The sequence below is a fragment of the Hippoglossus hippoglossus genome, chromosome 12 (genome assembly GCF_009819705.1).
Source record: "Hippoglossus hippoglossus isolate fHipHip1 chromosome 12, fHipHip1.pri, whole genome shotgun sequence".
Lineage (NCBI taxonomy): Eukaryota > Metazoa > Chordata > Actinopteri > Pleuronectiformes > Pleuronectidae > Hippoglossus > Hippoglossus hippoglossus.
In genome coordinates this window covers 13,888,178-13,904,759 of record NC_047162.1, presented here as the reverse complement: position 1 = coordinate 13,904,759, position 16,582 = coordinate 13,888,178, and the positions used below count along the sequence as shown (strand labels likewise).

At 43.7% G+C, this 16,582-nt stretch overlaps 3 protein-coding genes across 5 annotated transcripts in view; 1 reads left to right on the top strand and 2 right to left on the bottom strand.

The window, feature by feature from the left end:
* The first annotated feature begins 1,661 nt into the window (after window positions 1-1,661).
* Window positions 1,662-4,883, top strand: LOC117772138 (fucosyltransferase 7 (alpha (1,3) fucosyltransferase)). Of its 3 annotated transcripts, none has more exons than XM_034603083.1 (2): window positions 1,662-2,007; window positions 3,746-4,883. In XM_034603083.1, the coding sequence occupies exon 2, from the start codon at window positions 3,765-3,767 to the stop codon at window positions 4,812-4,814; it is 1,050 nt and encodes a 349-aa protein (XP_034458974.1). In that variant the 5' UTR covers window positions 1,662-2,007; window positions 3,746-3,764; the 3' UTR covers window positions 4,815-4,883. The 3 variants fall into 3 exon arrangements, with proteins under 3 accessions (XP_034458974.1, XP_034458972.1, XP_034458973.1); XM_034603081.1 differs by lacking the exon at window positions 1,662-2,007 and adding an exon at window positions 3,137-3,357; XM_034603082.1 differs by lacking the exon at window positions 1,662-2,007 and adding an exon at window positions 3,138-3,296.
* A 1,051-nt stretch (window positions 4,884-5,934) lies between these two features.
* pou5f3 (POU domain, class 5, transcription factor 3) lies at window positions 5,935-9,295 on the bottom strand. Its single transcript, XM_034603070.1, is given in 9 exon segments — window positions 5,935-7,001; window positions 7,085-7,093; window positions 7,095-7,250; window positions 7,577-7,707; window positions 7,991-8,102; window positions 8,219-8,767; window positions 8,769-8,819; window positions 8,821-8,930; window positions 8,933-9,295. Coding segments are annotated over 9 exon segments (1,428 nt in total). The 5' UTR covers window positions 8,982-9,295; the 3' UTR covers window positions 5,935-6,740.
* Window positions 9,296-13,782: 4,487 nt separating this feature from the next.
* Window positions 13,783-16,582, bottom strand: part of npdc1a (neural proliferation, differentiation and control, 1a) — a 20,635-nt gene continuing 17,835 nt past the window's right edge. The window contains 7 exon segments of the mRNA XM_034602156.1: window positions 13,783-14,830; window positions 14,923-15,022; window positions 15,171-15,253; window positions 15,412-15,502; window positions 15,960-16,026; window positions 16,179-16,262; window positions 16,265-16,393. Of these exon segments, the coding sequence (XP_034458047.1) occupies window positions 14,813-14,830; window positions 14,923-15,022; window positions 15,171-15,253; window positions 15,412-15,502; window positions 15,960-16,026; window positions 16,179-16,262; window positions 16,265-16,393 (572 nt within the window). The 3' untranslated portion in view covers window positions 13,783-14,812.

Below are 16,582 nucleotides of genomic sequence, written 5' to 3'. Positions count from 1 at the left end.
GGGGTGTCGTAATGATGAAACCACAAAGGGCCCACCTCAAACCGCTGACACAAAGTAGGAAGTCTGACTTAACCAATGTTCAGCTATTACCTAATTTGAACTAAGGGGATGAGTCAAAACGAGCCCCCCTGAAAGAAAAATACCCGTGTGTCCACATACTTCTGACCACATGAGGAATTGAGAATGGTCATGGGACACAATATTCATCATTCTGTCACCTGATGTAACCTGCCTTCATTTCTCCCTGTCACTCTCTCTCTGTCTCTCTCCCTGGTGTCAACAGTGTTTTCTGTGTTTTGCTGCCTCTGGCTCGTTCCCCGTCTTCCCCTCAGTCTTTCAGTCGTCGATCAGCATTCATGGCTGGCAGAAAAATGCTCTCATGTACCAGGTATTTACTGAGGTTTCTGTGACTGGAGACAAGGAGGGAGAACCGCCCCCGAGCAAACCGACATAAAAAGAAAAGGAGATAGCAAGCTGAGAGGAAGGAGATAAAGATCCCACAGCACACAGAGGCAGATCGGTGGAGATATGGCTCTGGCCACGCACATGAGAGAAAATTAAAAAGGGTGTAACAGTCAGTCATCAATGACTTTGTGCTGTGGAATCCTCTATTTGGATTTAGAGATTGTTCTTTGTAAATTAAACTAATTGTCAGTTTTTATTTTGTTTTATATCTCAATGAAAGGTGTTTCTCCCTTCTATGATTTTAAACATCACCAGTGACGCAAAAAAAGAGTTTCTGGATGAATCATCTGTCCGAATGTCCCAAGAAAACAAGATGCACCGACATGACTGCATGTGTTAATTATCTTTACCTTGCTTCACTATTGTTTGAGTTGACTCATACTTCTGTCAAGGCCCAATGGTCCATGTAAATTAAATCAAGCTGCACACACACAATGATACCAGATTCTTTTCAACATTATCTCTGCATTATTTCTTTCACAAAATTCACCAAAAAAAGGCTGTATTACCACTAAACTTGGTGAAAGGATGCAGTATGGGTCGAGGACGGACTCAGTCAATTTTGGTTCAGATCCGGTTAATGGGCTGGATCCAGACTGTTTTTACTTCCCTGTTTTTAAAATTGCAAATTAATGCATCCACACAGTGTGTACAATTTGGTGCAGCCTGATTCTTAAAGATGACAGATAATACAATATTTAAAACATTAGTAGTCCTGTCTGTGCTGCTTTAGTGGAATAAAATAATTGTTTTTCCTCTTTCTGCTGCTGATACTTCTGCTTGTTCCTGTAGTGCTCATGAGACACTTAAGGCTTCAGTGTATTGATCGTGTTTACTGTGATGCTCAGACAACAGTGTGTGAATACACAAACATTCTAAATAAAAAAAATTATAAAATTATGTTTTTTACTGACAACCTAACAGAGCTTTCAGGGTTTTGTTTGTGCAAAAGTCCTAATGAATAACAGTAGAAGAGTATTTTCACAAGCAGTTTCACTGATGTTGACTCACTGGTGTGTGATTTCCGCAGAGTAACTACTGCCATCTTCATGTCAAATCCTGTTGAACACTTCCTCTTCTGACATCAGTGCACATGCGCAGCAAACACTGACATACCCATTATCATTAAAAATTAATATTATTAAGCATCATGTTTATAGAAGGGAAGGCAGAGACTTGGGAGCAGATAACGTGGGGCTGAGCTCAAATCAGGACACCAGACACCTCAGCTTCAGAATCAGTGGTATCAGTGAAGGAGGATTTAGCACAAATGACTCATCTCCTGATCAGGTTAGTTGATGACACTGTGTTTTGTGTCTTTGGTCACGGCGTCCTCTCTTAAATGAAACTGTTGTATCTCTACAACGTTAGCTCTACAACGGCTGGGGAGGAGAACAGAGACCCTGGCTACATGAACCTTTCACCACATCCTGTTCACGCAAACCATTAGTTGAGTCAACACTGAAGCTCAGTTAAAATGAATGTCCGATCCTGACTGGATACTGTCATTTTCATCATTTAGCATCTGGAGACCGTTTCAAGGTAAGTTTGTATACTTGCTTTTTAGACACAAGGCAAATCTAAGTACTTTAATATCAAAATTAGATTTCCCTCTTTTCATAGGCAGAAAGAGATTTAGACAATAAAAAGACATCAAGAGCTAATGCGGGGTCCTAAAATCAATTAAAATGGACAAGAGAAGGAATTGCATTGATTAAAGTTTATTATTGGACTTCATAATTCAACTGAATTATGTGGAAATATAGTAAAGACCAATAATCCAAACAGATGAGACGCCTCGCCCTTCTCTGCAGCTACTGTTCTCAATCGACTGCAAGGTAATACGACACGAAAACAGTTGAAGTAATTCCATCTAATTAAATAAACAACTGGCTGTAAAAATATACATTCTGGTAATATCAGACAACTGTCATTGTTTAGTTACATCTTTCATTTTTACTTTGAAAAGCAGAGGGTACCCACAGTTTGGAAGAATGTAGGATAAAGGACAAAGATGCTGCATAAACACCAAGGTCAATAAAATACTTTTGCCCTATGGCTCTTGCCCTTAATAAGTAAAAAAAAAACAAACATTTAAATATGACACAGGACGGACTGGACCCTCTCCACTATACTCCTCTTCCTTTAACTTGGATTTTAACATTGCTTCCTGTTTAATTGATTTTTCTAAAAACAGAGAACAGAGTGTTTGATTAAATGTTTCTGTCCCGTACAGTTTTATTTCTCTCGAACACTAATGAGGACTAAGGATGATTAATTACGACGACAGGTAACAAACGTTCTTACGTAAGCAGGTGGCTCTGTATGGTCAGAGCTTTCCACAATTAGGAACAGTCTAGTTACAGAATTAGTCTCTGTTGGTTGCTTATTTGTATCAGATTCATGTGTGTGTTTAACCATCGTTTTCTGTTCATCTTTTGATGTCCCGTATACTTTCCCAAGAGAAAAACAGACACAGCTTTTGTCACATTTAGAAAAAGGAGAACTAACCCTAACCCTAACGACAAATTACTTTTTTTTCCCAAGTTACCCAGCAAATAAGTTGAAATGTCTTTGTGCTACAATCTGATTTAAAGAGAAGATGAATTGTTTCCTCACTGATCTGGAAATGTTTTTATTTGAAGGATGGATATAAATGCATGTTGATATGTGTCCCTTTAGAGCATTGTTTCTCTAAATACTCTCTATTTTCATACAGGAAGAAATGAGCGCACACAGCAGGTGTGTTGGAGCGGACAAATGTCATTACCTCTGATATGAGTTGGTGGTGGTGACGCCTCTTCATACTGGAAGTCAGAGGCTTATTTGGGTTACAACATGTCTCTACTTCCTCCCAATGTCCAGAAGTGAAGCCGGGGGGATGGAGCTGAGGTAGCAAACTTCCGCCGATACACACGCGACCGATAACAAACTTTCTGGAATAATAAGCATGTGTACATATATCAGTCTGATAAGGACTACATAAAATGTCAGAAGCCATCTTTGAGAAAAGAGCATTTGTCGAGCATGTTGAATTATTAATTTGGTCAATGTCACTAACATGGAGGAGGCGAGATTTATGACCCACTTTTGGGGAGAAGCCATGTCGTTCATCTTTATATACCTATTTATATATCTATTTGTGTTGGGGTCCTGTTAAAAACTTTTCAGGAAAGGAGAATAAATATTGTCCCTGGATTGAACATTTGTTTAAGTCAAAAGTTAAAGACACAAATATAACTCCCTCATAATCCTACCTCTTGATTCCCTTTTGTGACAGGGAGGTGATAACACTGAAGATGAAGAAATGCTTCCTCCTCTCCTTCCTCTGTGTTTTACTGCTGTGTCTTTACAACGGCTGGCTGAGAGGACTCGGCGGTCTGACAGCCATAAATCCAACTGCCGTCTGTAACCGCGGCAGCAACAGCAGCAGAAATGTGACCATCTTGTTGTGGTACTGGCCCTTCGGCATGTCCTATAATCTGGAGGGTGACGTGTGCTGGGACCTCTACCGCATCCCCCACTGCAGACTGGTGGATGATCGCTCCTTGTTCTCTTCGGCTGATGTGGTGGTCTTCCACAACAGAGAGCTGATTCAGGGATGCCAGAAACTGCCGTTAGCTCTTCCACGGTCACAGCGCCAGAGGTGGGCCTGGATGTCCCTGGAGGCCCCCGTTCACAATGGAAACTTGCGGCAGTTTGCAAATATTTTCAACATGACGATAACCTACAGGAGGGATTCTGACGTCGCTGCACCGTATGGCGAGCTGCTACCAAAGGAGACCGGAGGACATCTGGTGGCAAACGACCTTCGGAATAAGAGCTCTCTGGTCTGTTGGGTGGTCAGCCACTACCAGATGCACCACAAGAGAAGTCAAGTGTACAGCGAGCTCAATGCCGCAGTTCCTGTGAAGGTGTATGGACAATGGACAAAGAACAGCCTCTCCTCCACTGACCTCTTACCGACAATCTCTCGCTGCTACTTCTATTTGGCCTTTGAGAACTCATTGTCCAAAGACTATATCACGGAAAAGTTGTGGAAGAATGCTTATCAAGGTGAGGCAGTGCCTGTTGTCCTTGGACCGCCGCTGACCGATTACAAAGCTGTGGCCCCACCTAATTCCTTCATCCACGTTGATGAGTTTGTGTCGGTAAAAGATTTAGGAAAGTATCTACAAGAGCTGGCAAAGGACAAGAAACGCTACGATGAATATTTCACCTGGAAACAAGAGTGGAAAGTGAAACTGTACACAGACTGGAGAGAGAGACTCTGTAAGATCTGTTTACAGTACAACAGTTTACCTCGGCAGAAAGTGTACTCTGATTTAAGTGCCTGGGCCAATTCTTAAATAAGATCTGAGTTGGAGCAGTTGTGGCTCATTATTAATAAATGAATGATAAATGTTATCCCATTGGTTACACAGACATGCGTTTCTGCAGTAGGATTAACATGGTTGCTTTTTAATGTTATTTTTGATGCAGTTGCCATTCGTTTGCTGTGCTACTTAAATGAAATAACGGGGGGGGGGGGGGGGGGGGGGACTGGTGGAAGTGAGTGAAGGACGATACATTGCCTACATCAGGATGAAGATGTGAGGAAGAGAAACTTTAAAAAATGTAACCGATGATATGAAAACTAATGTTTTCTCATAGCAGACATGACATACGAGGTGACTAATAAAAGAAGCGATAGTTACAAAGCATCCAACCTGAAACTGATCCCACAGCTCTTTGCATGGCTGCAACTGCAGCATCAGATCCACTGACATATTTTGTCTTTGAAAATATGTCTTATCATGCTTGTTAAACATTTACTTCCTCTTTATTTTGTCTTTCTCGTCTTACAAATAAAAATGTATTCTACCTTCTGAAATAAATTCAAACAGTCTCACAGGAAACAGAGATCAATATCTTCAAAAATGTAAAAAAAAAAAATGTCGCAGTATGATTCAGTTCATGAGTCAGTTGGCAGACCTGCCTCATATCAAATAAACCATCTCAGTTCCTGCATAAGTCAAACAAAGTTCAAATCCACACTGGTCTAGTGCAGCACTACAGACGCACAGAATAAAGGACAATTTACTTTTGGTGGGACATGTGCAAAGATTTACTGGGAAAATGAACAATTGGGTAGTTTGCATATACAATTTTTCAAGGAAAAGTGACCGTTTACATTTAAGTCTCAGGTGTCTCAGCGCAGCCAACATTTCAATAAATTATAATGAATCCATTTACAATCTGTCAAGACAACGTGTTATATTAAAAGTTAATGATAGAGTTTAGTCCAATGTTAATGTGCCATCCCCAAGTTGTCACTTAGGGACTTCAGTCATGTTAAGTATTTTGAAGCAGAATGAGACATTTAATGTCTTCTTTCTAAAACTATGGTCATTCGACTAAAAAGCAACTTCTTAAAATACATTTCAGTGAGCACTTGACATCATTTCAACATTAACATAAAAACCTTTACACCTGAGACATTAAGAGGAAATATTGACAGAGTGCAAATGGCAGATTTAGCAGCTAAGACACTGAACAACTAGATTCTTCACATTTTGTCAAAATATTACTTTGAATCCCTCCATTGCTGCCAAAAATACTTGCTCAAGATGTCGATGACAAACAAAAAAAAAAATTTAAGGTTTGGGAAACAAACGGGAACATTTTCGAAAAGATTATTCAACAATACAAAAGAACTTTGTGCAAAATAAAAAAATTAACCCAATAAGAAACTGTTTCCATTTCAAATGGAAGACAAATACCGTAGCTGCTCTTTTCAGATTGGAGACGAGAATTGCACAACATACTGACCCAACTGTAAGAAAAATTATTCTGTAACTCATATTTTGGTCTCTTGAAACCCAGACCTGTTATCACCTGCACCCAGAAAAACCTACCCAGGATTTAGTATAAGTGGAAGGAACGTTCTGCTTCTTTACATCATTCCATAACTTGCCTATGCTGTACAGAGCCAAATCTTATGTTGTTCTAAACATGAAATGACTAAAAGCCAGTGGAATGATTTACTATGCTTAATCCAAAAACACAAAATGCACCCACATTTTCATAGTTGTTGGTGTGGAGGTTCTGGTCGCGGTTAGAGGATGTGGACAAGGCAATTTGTAGTTTCAGAATTAGAACAGGAAAAAGATCCTCCGCCCTTGAACTGTTTGTCCTGTGATCCACTGATGGTCTCACTCCAGTTTGCAGTTGGCCTCCGACAGAAAAGCTTAGGAAGGATATCTGTGGGTTTGGCTGGGACTACCTGAGCATGTTTATCCAGTCATGTGACCAACAAGTCCAGGGTGAAGGGCCTGTTTCAGGACATCAGGCCGGTGAAGTGGGGGCATGTACAGTGTGGGAGGAGGGCCTCCGGGGTAGCTGGACACCTGGTAGCTCTGACTGGGAATGGGGGAATGGGCCATGTTCAGTGGGGAAGGGCTCTGCTCGTAATACTGGCCGTCGCACTCCTCGTCCAGTGGCAAGGCCAGTCGCTTTCCTTTCTGTCTCCGGTTGCAGAACCAAACACGCACCACCTGCCAGAACAACATTTCTCATTTACAAACGGCAAAACAAGACAGATACTTTAGAAGGCAAACTTTGTCACTTTTGTTCTTACGTCTCTCTCAGAGGCCCAGGTCATCTGAAATGTGCGTGATCTCCTGGGTGTTGGGTTTGGGACACTTAATGAAGTAGGACTCCAGAGCAGAGCGCACTGCCCCCTCCAGACTCGTCCTCCTCTTCCTCTTTCTGGTGTCAACAAATACTCTCTCGATCTTGTACATCTGAGGAAACAAAACGCATCATTTGAGGATATGTATGACGTACAAAAAAAAGGTATAATTAGTGCCAAATATGACTACTTATGTACTGAACCAATTTGTGTTCCTTTTGGTTTAAGCCTTGTATGGATGGTTACGGTTTAAATAATGTTTCATGTGATCACTAAAGAGACCTAATAAATATTGCCACTAGATGGCAGGTCAAACTTCCTAAGAACAAAGCTTTGGTGCAAGTCAGCTCAGCCTGAAAAGACCAACTGATCCCATCAGGCTCTAGGATCATCTGTTGTCTTGTAACTAGCGGGCAGATGTCAGTGTTGCAGACTCACATCCTGGGGATTGTCCGAGGTCTCTGCTTCATTCAGCCATCTCTGAAGAAGGGGTTTCAGCTTGCACATGTTCTTAAAGCTCAGCTGCAGAGCCTCGAAGCGGCAAATGGTCGTCTGGCTGAACATCTTACCTGCCCGCAAATAAAAAACATCAGATATCACACGCAATTAACTCAGAAAAGACTTATGTTTCCATCCGAAACTCCCAACCCATTGGTGGCTGATGACTCAGCAAGATTTCAGGAGTGGAAGTCTGAGACACCAAACCAGCAATCTCCCACGCACTAACACAAGTTTTCTACTGAACCAATACAACAAAGTCCATCACTGCCTGATCATTACTACTGAAAGTATCTTTGAAATCATAAGGCAGTGCAATATGACCCAATAGGACATCATGGGAACCAAACTTACCATAGAGGTTACCCAGGGCAAGGCCAACATCGGCTTGAGTGAAACCCAAGGTAATGCGTTTGTGTTTCAGTTCCTTGGCAAACTGCTCCAGTTCCTCAGTGGAGAGGTTCTCCTGTGTGACAGGTACATATGAAAAGCATTTAAGAGGATTGTCTACAAACTGAACTGGTTCTCATAACAAACAACTGTGGGAATAAACGGAAGAAGGGATTCAATGGCAACTCTTACCTCCTCTGAGTCGCTGCATCCGCCGCTGGAGGAACCGCTGCTCCGCGTGGAGGAGGCCGGGTTCTGCGTCTGCGGCCCGGGGGCAGCTTGGGTTGGGTTCACGCTAAAAAACGCGTTTCCTGGAAGCCCGTTGCTCGGGGGTGAAGGGGACATAGACGGCGATGATGCAGAGGATGTGGAGGGATTTTGATTACTGATACCTGGCGGGGTGATGTGCGCGATCCCAGGCCAGAAGGACGGGTTCCAGGCCGCGGGGTAGAAGACTCCATGGGCCATGGCGGCGGAGGCCGACGTTGTCAGGTACTGCTGACCCTTGATCTCCGCTGAGTAGTCATCGCCGGTGTCCTTCTCGGTCTTGATCTCGGGCAGTTTGATCTGCTCCCGGGTCTCGGCTATGGGGGGACTCAGGTTTGTAGGCTGGGTCGCTGCTGTTACGCCGGGTACCTGGCCGGTGTACTCGGGCGCAGCGAAGGGATACCAATGCTTGGGTTGCCCAAACTCTCCAGCCTGCAGGTCGGCTCCCCTGTAGTCACTAGCCATGGGTGGGAAGAGGGAAGAAAGTCTGCGCAGAGGCCGACGTGATGCCACCGTACGCGGTTTTTGTTGTAGAGGAGGCTCGGGTCTGGCAAAACGCCGTGAGGAAGCTGGAATGACGCAGCGTTGCCCAAACCATCTTGACCCAAAATCTGAGCGCAAGGGCCGGCGCGGCTGGAAAATCGTAGGGCCTGCTTTGGCACTCCGGACTCTGCGATCTATCAGACATCTTCCAAACGCCGAGAGAGACTATTTAACAAGAACAAGTCCGAGGTAGAAAGTTTCAAAAGAAACCAGTTAGCGGGGATGGATTTGAAACGTGCGCATCCGTTTCAAGTTTACGCACAAGCCGAAGAGTAGCGAGAGAGGAGGACGCTCTCCAAAAAATCCATCAACTGTTTGCTTGCGTAAATGTCCGATAGGGGAGAGTTTTGCCAGCTGTCGTTTGGTGCCACATTACCACCAACACGCCTCCGGCCTAATCCATGAATCCCTGCCCTTCACGCCGCCTCACCGTCAAGCTCAAATGCTGAGATCCTCCAAGGCTCCCGGGTTCTCCAGCGTACAGCTGCGGGTGTTGGAGTGCGCCTTATCTCTTCGCCCATTGGCTGGCGCAGACAATTGCGCACAGCTGACGGTGAGTTTGTGAATGACCTTGAGTCCTCCCAGATTGGTGGGCGTGGTTTTAACACAAACTCCGAGCCACTGCTTCTGCTGAGGAACGACTTCTGCTTTTAAAGTTAAAATCTAAACTTTTGAGGATTAAAACATGAATCGACTACCTCAACATTATGTTTGCATTACTAAGTAGGATCGGGTGACAAAATACTAACTGTAACACTCTAACATGCTCACCTCATACATGAAGTATAATGCTGGACTTGTTTGAATTATTTATCTTCAAGGAAATGGCTTTGATATTAAAATCCCCACTAATGTTTAAATACATGAAATAAAGTGAGCCTGTAATCCTGAATTAATGTGATAAGAAAATGACCTTAATTGATTGGAAACAATGTTTTGATAGCTCATAAATCAAATATGTAGTGAAAATGGCCTGTGAAGTGTAACCAACCATTTAAACAATGGGATCCACATGCAGGAATTTGGGTTGTTGTTGTGAAAGTTGGTTTTAAAATGGTTTGATTCAACAGACTATTAAAGTTGTATTGTTAGGCAGCTTTGTATTTGAATCGTGGGTTTGTTCATGTTGTCATCAGATAAATCAAGCGTTTGCACGTTAAAACGTAAATGTAAAGGGAGATTTAAGTCTTAATGTTGCTAATAAAGATCTGAGGATTCACTTGGATCTGGGCACTGTCAGTATGTGTTTGGGTTGGATGAGGAAACAGTTTGTTTCTTTTCTAGATTTCACACACACACACACACACACACACACACACACACACACACACACCACACCACACACACACACACACACACACACTGTTTGGATGATAAAACCACCAACATCATTCAGGCGACCTTCTCCAATTCAACCCATTGAAAAGCCTGGATGGTCGACCACCGGCGCAGATGCGCTCCCCCCAGTGAGAGTCGTTGGCCGCAGATTGCGGCAGGAAGACGCACTGCGGGGAGGGAGCGAGGATGCCATTGTACGAACTGGCCCCGGGGCACCCCGTGATTTGAGATTCCCGAGTTGCGATGGTCGACCATTAGCTCCTTTTCAGATTGAAACAATAAGTCTCAACTCTTTGATTCCGCCCCACACCCACCACATCCCCCTCCTCATCCTCCTCCTCCTCCTGAAACAAACACCAGACACAAGTTTCACTCTGCGGAAAAAAGCCCTTAAGGTCCAAAACTGGTCTGAGGAGCATGGTGTTGTCTGCAGGTGCAATAACCAAGTTGTGAAAGAAAGGCCTTTGCATATTGGTGGAATCCTGAAATAACTGTCTATCATCTTCAGTTTCTGCTTTAGTTTTCACCTCCTGGTCTTTTATAATGAAGTGGTGCCTGACTGCTGTACAATGGATTAGATATAATCACATTTGCAAATTGTGCTGTTTCATTTCTCATCTTATAGAATTATACTAGTATTGGTTTAAATATTGATGTGAATTGTTAATCTGTTTTGTACAGTTTATAGAACAACTGCCCTGTTGACACTGGTTAGAACAATTGTCTCAAAGTTTTGCACCAAACCACAATTCCCAGTAAACTGAAAAAATTACAATCATTGGATAATGAAGCGAAGACACTCTGGCCCTGTTTTTGAGATCAATTTATAAATTGTAATAATGTGGAGAATTAAACAAAATGTATCTATTGATGGGGAGTTTATTGTTTCCTTGATGTTTCCATGTTTCTATGTAAAATGTCTCTGTGACAAAAAATACAAGTCTAATTAAAAAGGATAAACACCAGAAAAACATGACAATGCAGATGCCAGACAGAAATCTATAATTATGGATCACTTCCAACTTATATCGTGCCCTTGTGGTCTCCTTGGGAAGTGCCACTAGCCAGAATTACTTTTAAAAATCCTCCCTAACCAGCCGATCATCCCTCTCTCTGTCCTCTGATACAAGACCCATGTAGGTCCAGGATCAGGGAACCTTGGGGAGACCAGAGGCCCTGGTCAATAGCTTAAAAGACATCAAACCTCGGCCATACAAGCATTGTCCTGGGCCATGGACTTGGGGGTATAATTGTCATGCAAAAGAACAGGACAGCAAGAGAGAGGGCAACTTTAGGCGGTGCTTCAGCTCTCTCGGGGGGGGGTTGGAGGGGTCAGACTTGAATAGCTGGGTACAGTGAGGAGGAGATGTGTGAGGGGAGTATCTGGGAATTTGGTTGAACCCCCCCTTGCCTCTTCAGATGTCTCAGATCTTGTCTTCAGTTCTTTTTAAGTGGCCTCTTCAGGACACCTCAGAGGTCTGCTCGCTACTCGCAGATCAGGTCCAGTCAAACAGCTAAGGGGTGGTGGGGGTGGTGGGGGGGGGGGGGGGGGGGGGGGGGGGGGGGGGGGGGGGGGGGGGGGGGGGGGGGGGGGGGGGGGGGGGGGGGGGGGGGGGGGGGGGGGGGGGGGGGGGGGGGGGGGGGGGGGGGGGGGGGGGGGGGGGGGGGGGGGGGGGGGGGGGGGGGGGGGGGGGGGGGGGGGGGGGGGGGGGGGGGGGGGGGGGGGGGGGGGGGGGGGGGGGGGGGGGTGGTGGGGGGAGATAAAAGAATTAGAAGAAAGCCTGACGGTTGAAGCAGAGTGATTGTGTTGCACACGACAACCAGTCACACCAGACACAAGACATCTCTGCACCTCTGACGTGACCAAAAATAACCCTCAAAGTGTAAGGCTGCAGTTTCACAGTCATTTTTCAAATAAGGGATATTCAGTTTGCGTTCCACGAACTCTTCTTCTAAGCACCCTGTGCATTTAGTGGAAATTCATAGTGGGCGTGCAAGTTCCTTTTTGCAAGAAACGTGTTGCATGTGAGATATGAGATATGAGATATGAGATATGAGATATGAGATATGAGATGTGAACTTTGACATTTAAGACTAGCCAAATAACACTTTCCATGACCTTTGGTAAAGGGGTTGGTGCATAACCGACGGAGGAACCCATTAAATGTTGCAGATCCAGAAAGGTGTTTCTGTCAACTATATTACTGATTTCCCCTGAGAATAATTCATGGTTCTGGACGGAGATCAGACATATTCAGGGAACTGATATCTATGAGTGTGTGAAATATGCAGATTGATGGGATTTGATGGACTGTTGGGCCTTGGCAGAGGAATGTGCTCTAGTGACTGTGACTTTCTGATAAACACATTGTCCTCAATCTAGAAATAATGGTGACCGTAGTTTAATGTGTTGTAACATCCCCCAGCTCGGTTTCAGTCTCTCATCTTTAAATTGTGAGAAAGTTTTTCCCAGTACATCACCCTTTCTGCCTCTTTAATTTCCCTTTTCTCCTTCACATTCTTGACATTCTTCTCGAGGATGCATGTGTTTATACATAAACACTTGTTTAACTGCACTTGTCATCTCAAGATGAAACAGTTTCATTAGGCAATGCAAGAGGGTGTCATAAAAGTCCTTCTGTGAAGTTTAATTTATAAAAAAATCCTGTAAAACTGGTGTCTTCGTTACAAGAACTCTGGAAACGATGGTTCTCTTGCCACGCGTTGATGCAGATGACGTAGCAGGATGTTGTGTCCTTCATAGAATTCACGAAGCAAAGGAATCGGGTATAGAGACTTGATACTCACTGTATCACTGAACCTCAAGGACCTTTTGCAGTGATGTTCAGTAGGTATCAGTGTGCTGGATCCGGGGGATGGGTTGGGTGGGATCCCCATTTTCCTAAGTGATTTTTTTCACTCATTATTTGTGTATTTTGTATGTTTTGTGTATTTGTAAATATTTTCATATTTAGGAGGGAACAAATATGCAGGAAATCTCAGCCACTCGACCCTGACTGAGGATATAATAAGACTGGAATTTAAGTGCCGCCGCCCATCCTGTTGAGCAGCACAATCGTCTCCCACAAACAAGTCTGATGGCTTCTTGATTTTCTTCCTAACGGCCCTGCCTTTGACCCCACCTTCAGCGACCCTCCACCCACTCAAGGTTTTCATCTGCCGGCCAATGGCTGCCTTCCTTCCACTGTGCACCGGCACAAAGGGCTTTAATGGCCCTGTGTGGCTCAATGGGGACACAACACTGTCCCATCCCCTCCCCAACACACACACACACACACACACACACACACACACAACTTACATATAATCTTAGACCCAAATTGCTGCAGTGTACACAAAAAACAAAGGTATTGAACCCAAGTTTTATTGTTATTTCTTGTCTTATTCATGACTTGATTTTTAATCAGAATGCACAGAACGGCCATATTACGTTGTACTGGGCATAAGTGAACCGCAATGTCGCCAGTATGAATCTGCCCAGGGATCTCTCTCCCTAACATCTCCTTCTCATAAATGTCCCAAAACAGTTTAAATCTACTGGATGCAAACCGCGAATAACACAAAGAAGAAAAGTTAAAACGAAGTAATTTTCACGTGTGGTAAAAGTTTTATTTCCTTGGTCTGCATGTACAAATGTCTAGAAAAGGTGAACGCTTTCCTCTTCGTATGTACATTTTGCAGCACGAGGTTAACTTGGTACGACAAGAGGAAAGAGGGACGATACAAGAGAGTGATATTTACCACCTACACATCCATCAGTATAGTTTGTCTCCAAAATTTCATTCAAGTGCTGAGAAGTCACTTTGTACTGTACATTCCTCCTCCGTCGACAGGATGCGTACAAACCGGAGGCAGAGAGTAACCCGCTGAAGCTTTGCCATGATTTAAACACGGTACAGTCAAACCATGCACACAGACATCATCAAGTACTTCATTTTCATTTATATATATATATATTTATATTCTATCATCTTAAAATCTTTATGTGCAGCTTATATGACATGGAATTAGCAACACCACTGGTAACATTCTCAAAGCTTAACCTTGTTGTGTTAGGGAGCTTTTACAGAAGTATCAGCTTTTCTGTAGTTTCCTTGGTATCTGTTAGGAAACATTAGCTATGCAGGACGAAATGCAAGGGAGGGCCCCTGGTTTCCAGCTTCACCTACGTATGTGTGTGTCCGTGATGTTCCTATGTTTGCTTTTGTGTCATATTCTTTGGAAATAGCTGCAGAAATGAAGGAAAGTGATGAAGGAACGCGAGGAGGATGTTTAAAATTAGACTTTAACACATAAATAGGACAGAACACCTATAGGGACAAACCTGGGGGCAGGGAGCATATAAGTTAAAAGACAGGAACAGAGTCAGAAATAAATTAAAAGAACCCAGCGTACATTTGTATTAAAAGCTAGAGTCGGGGTAGATTATAGTAAAAAGGCCTACAGAAAATAATCAATTTTATAAACCCCATCCTCTGCCAGGATCAGTGGTGTCTTACAGAGAAATGGCTATAATGCCTGCATGTGTGTGTGTGGTTACATGTGAATGTGTTCAGTCTTCAGCATTCACTTGTCATTCCCTGGTAATGAGAGTGGAGTCATCAAACAGAGGGTTCTTCACTTCCTCTCTCCAGTCTGTCGAGGAGGGGAAAGAAAAGGCATAAAACAAACCCCCAAAAAGATGATTTTATACGAATGTGTGTGTGTGTGTGTGTGCGTCTACCCACTGGTGCAAGTCCAGGACACTCGTATACTGTGAAGTCTCCTCCCACCTCTTCCTCGTCCGATGTGACCTCGTTGTCAATGACTTTTTGTTCAGGTTTGTGACTGCTGACGAAAACACAAAATACATCTGAGGTTTTGCATAGAGTACTCAAGGTGGTTAAAAATCTTCAGTGTGCACTTTATCAGTGGTGAGAGACAGGAAGGGAGACGTGACAGACAGACAGAAAGAAAGTGAAGAAAAAGAAAAAACTCACTTCCCATCGAAAGCATCTGCTGCTTCTGATGTTGGTAGTGATACATTTGAGCATTTTGGGCCAGAGTCTTATCTCCCATCTGTGGGTGAAAACAGAAGAAACAGTTGTGTGTGTGAATGAAACTTGAAATATCTCGGGGTTATTGCAAAGAAGAAAAAGAAGAAGTAGTAGTGAGAAGTGGAAAGACAGCAAGCGCTAAAATATAATAACTTCATGACGTAGGAGCCGTTTGCTTACCGAGGAGCCTGTGTCCGGGGCAGGGGGTGCGCTGGGCCCACTGAAAGCAGGGTAGTCGACCTTCTCTACCAGACGCGCTTCTTTCTCTGTCCTGTAGGGGACATGATTGATCTGAGTCTCACGCAATACTGAGCTTGTTCCCGGCATCTGACCTCAAAAAATCCTGGAACTTCAACTCACAGATGATGATGATACATGAAAAGCCAATGGACTCATACACTTGTAATCACTATGTAGGCTTATAGATAAAACTGGAAGAAAATGGAAGAAAAACCTTAGTTTAATGCTTTAAAATGCTCTTCTTATTCTGCAGAATTCTCACGTGGGCTCACTCAGACATTTCTGTTGCTACTTGCAGCAATTCTGGAAAGTTTCAGGTGAACATCCGGATTTTCCACTTAGCTAATTGCCAAAATCAGACAGATTTACCGTTTTTTGGTATTTATCAGCAAATTTTTTACCTAATGTGGTTTAAAAAGTTGGTCGTGTGTTGTAGACCAAATAATCCTTGTCTTGCTTTACTTGTGTCTCGATGTGTTCAGACTTACTTGATGTAACAGACAGTTGCCAGGATCACTGCCACGAGGCCAACAATGACAGACAGCGAGATCAGAACTGCACAGCGATACAAACAAATTGGAGAAAGGAAAGGGGAACAGGGGGTGTAAGTGAATATTGAGTAAATTCATCGTTGCTGATTTCAGTGCATTTGGCCCTTATGTTCATCTTGAGGTGTCGCTGTGTTTAGGGCATCGAGTCGTACTCACTGACGAGAATCATGTCATTCCTGGGTGCTGGGACCAACGAGGGAACCGCTCGGCCCTCAGCTCCACTGACTCTGGGCTGGGGGCCGGTGGGTCAGAGAGGGGGCCTGGGGCAGCGGTGACAGCATGCGCTCTTTCAATAAGCGCCTGGTTCTTCTGCTCCTGTTTGGAGGCATCTGTCTCGTTCTTTTGAACATCTGACTGGGAGGTGACGGCAGCTGAGAGAGTGAGAGGAGACAGAGTTATAATCAGGTGAAAAAGCCAAGAGGTTCTGGTTTCAAAGCAGCAAAAAGCAACAACAACCGCACAAAACATTATTCTATTCAGCAAAAACTGAATTGAGGTAAAACAACTGAACTTAAACAGGAAGTGATACGTTTCTGACTCATTTTAAATATAGATTTCGA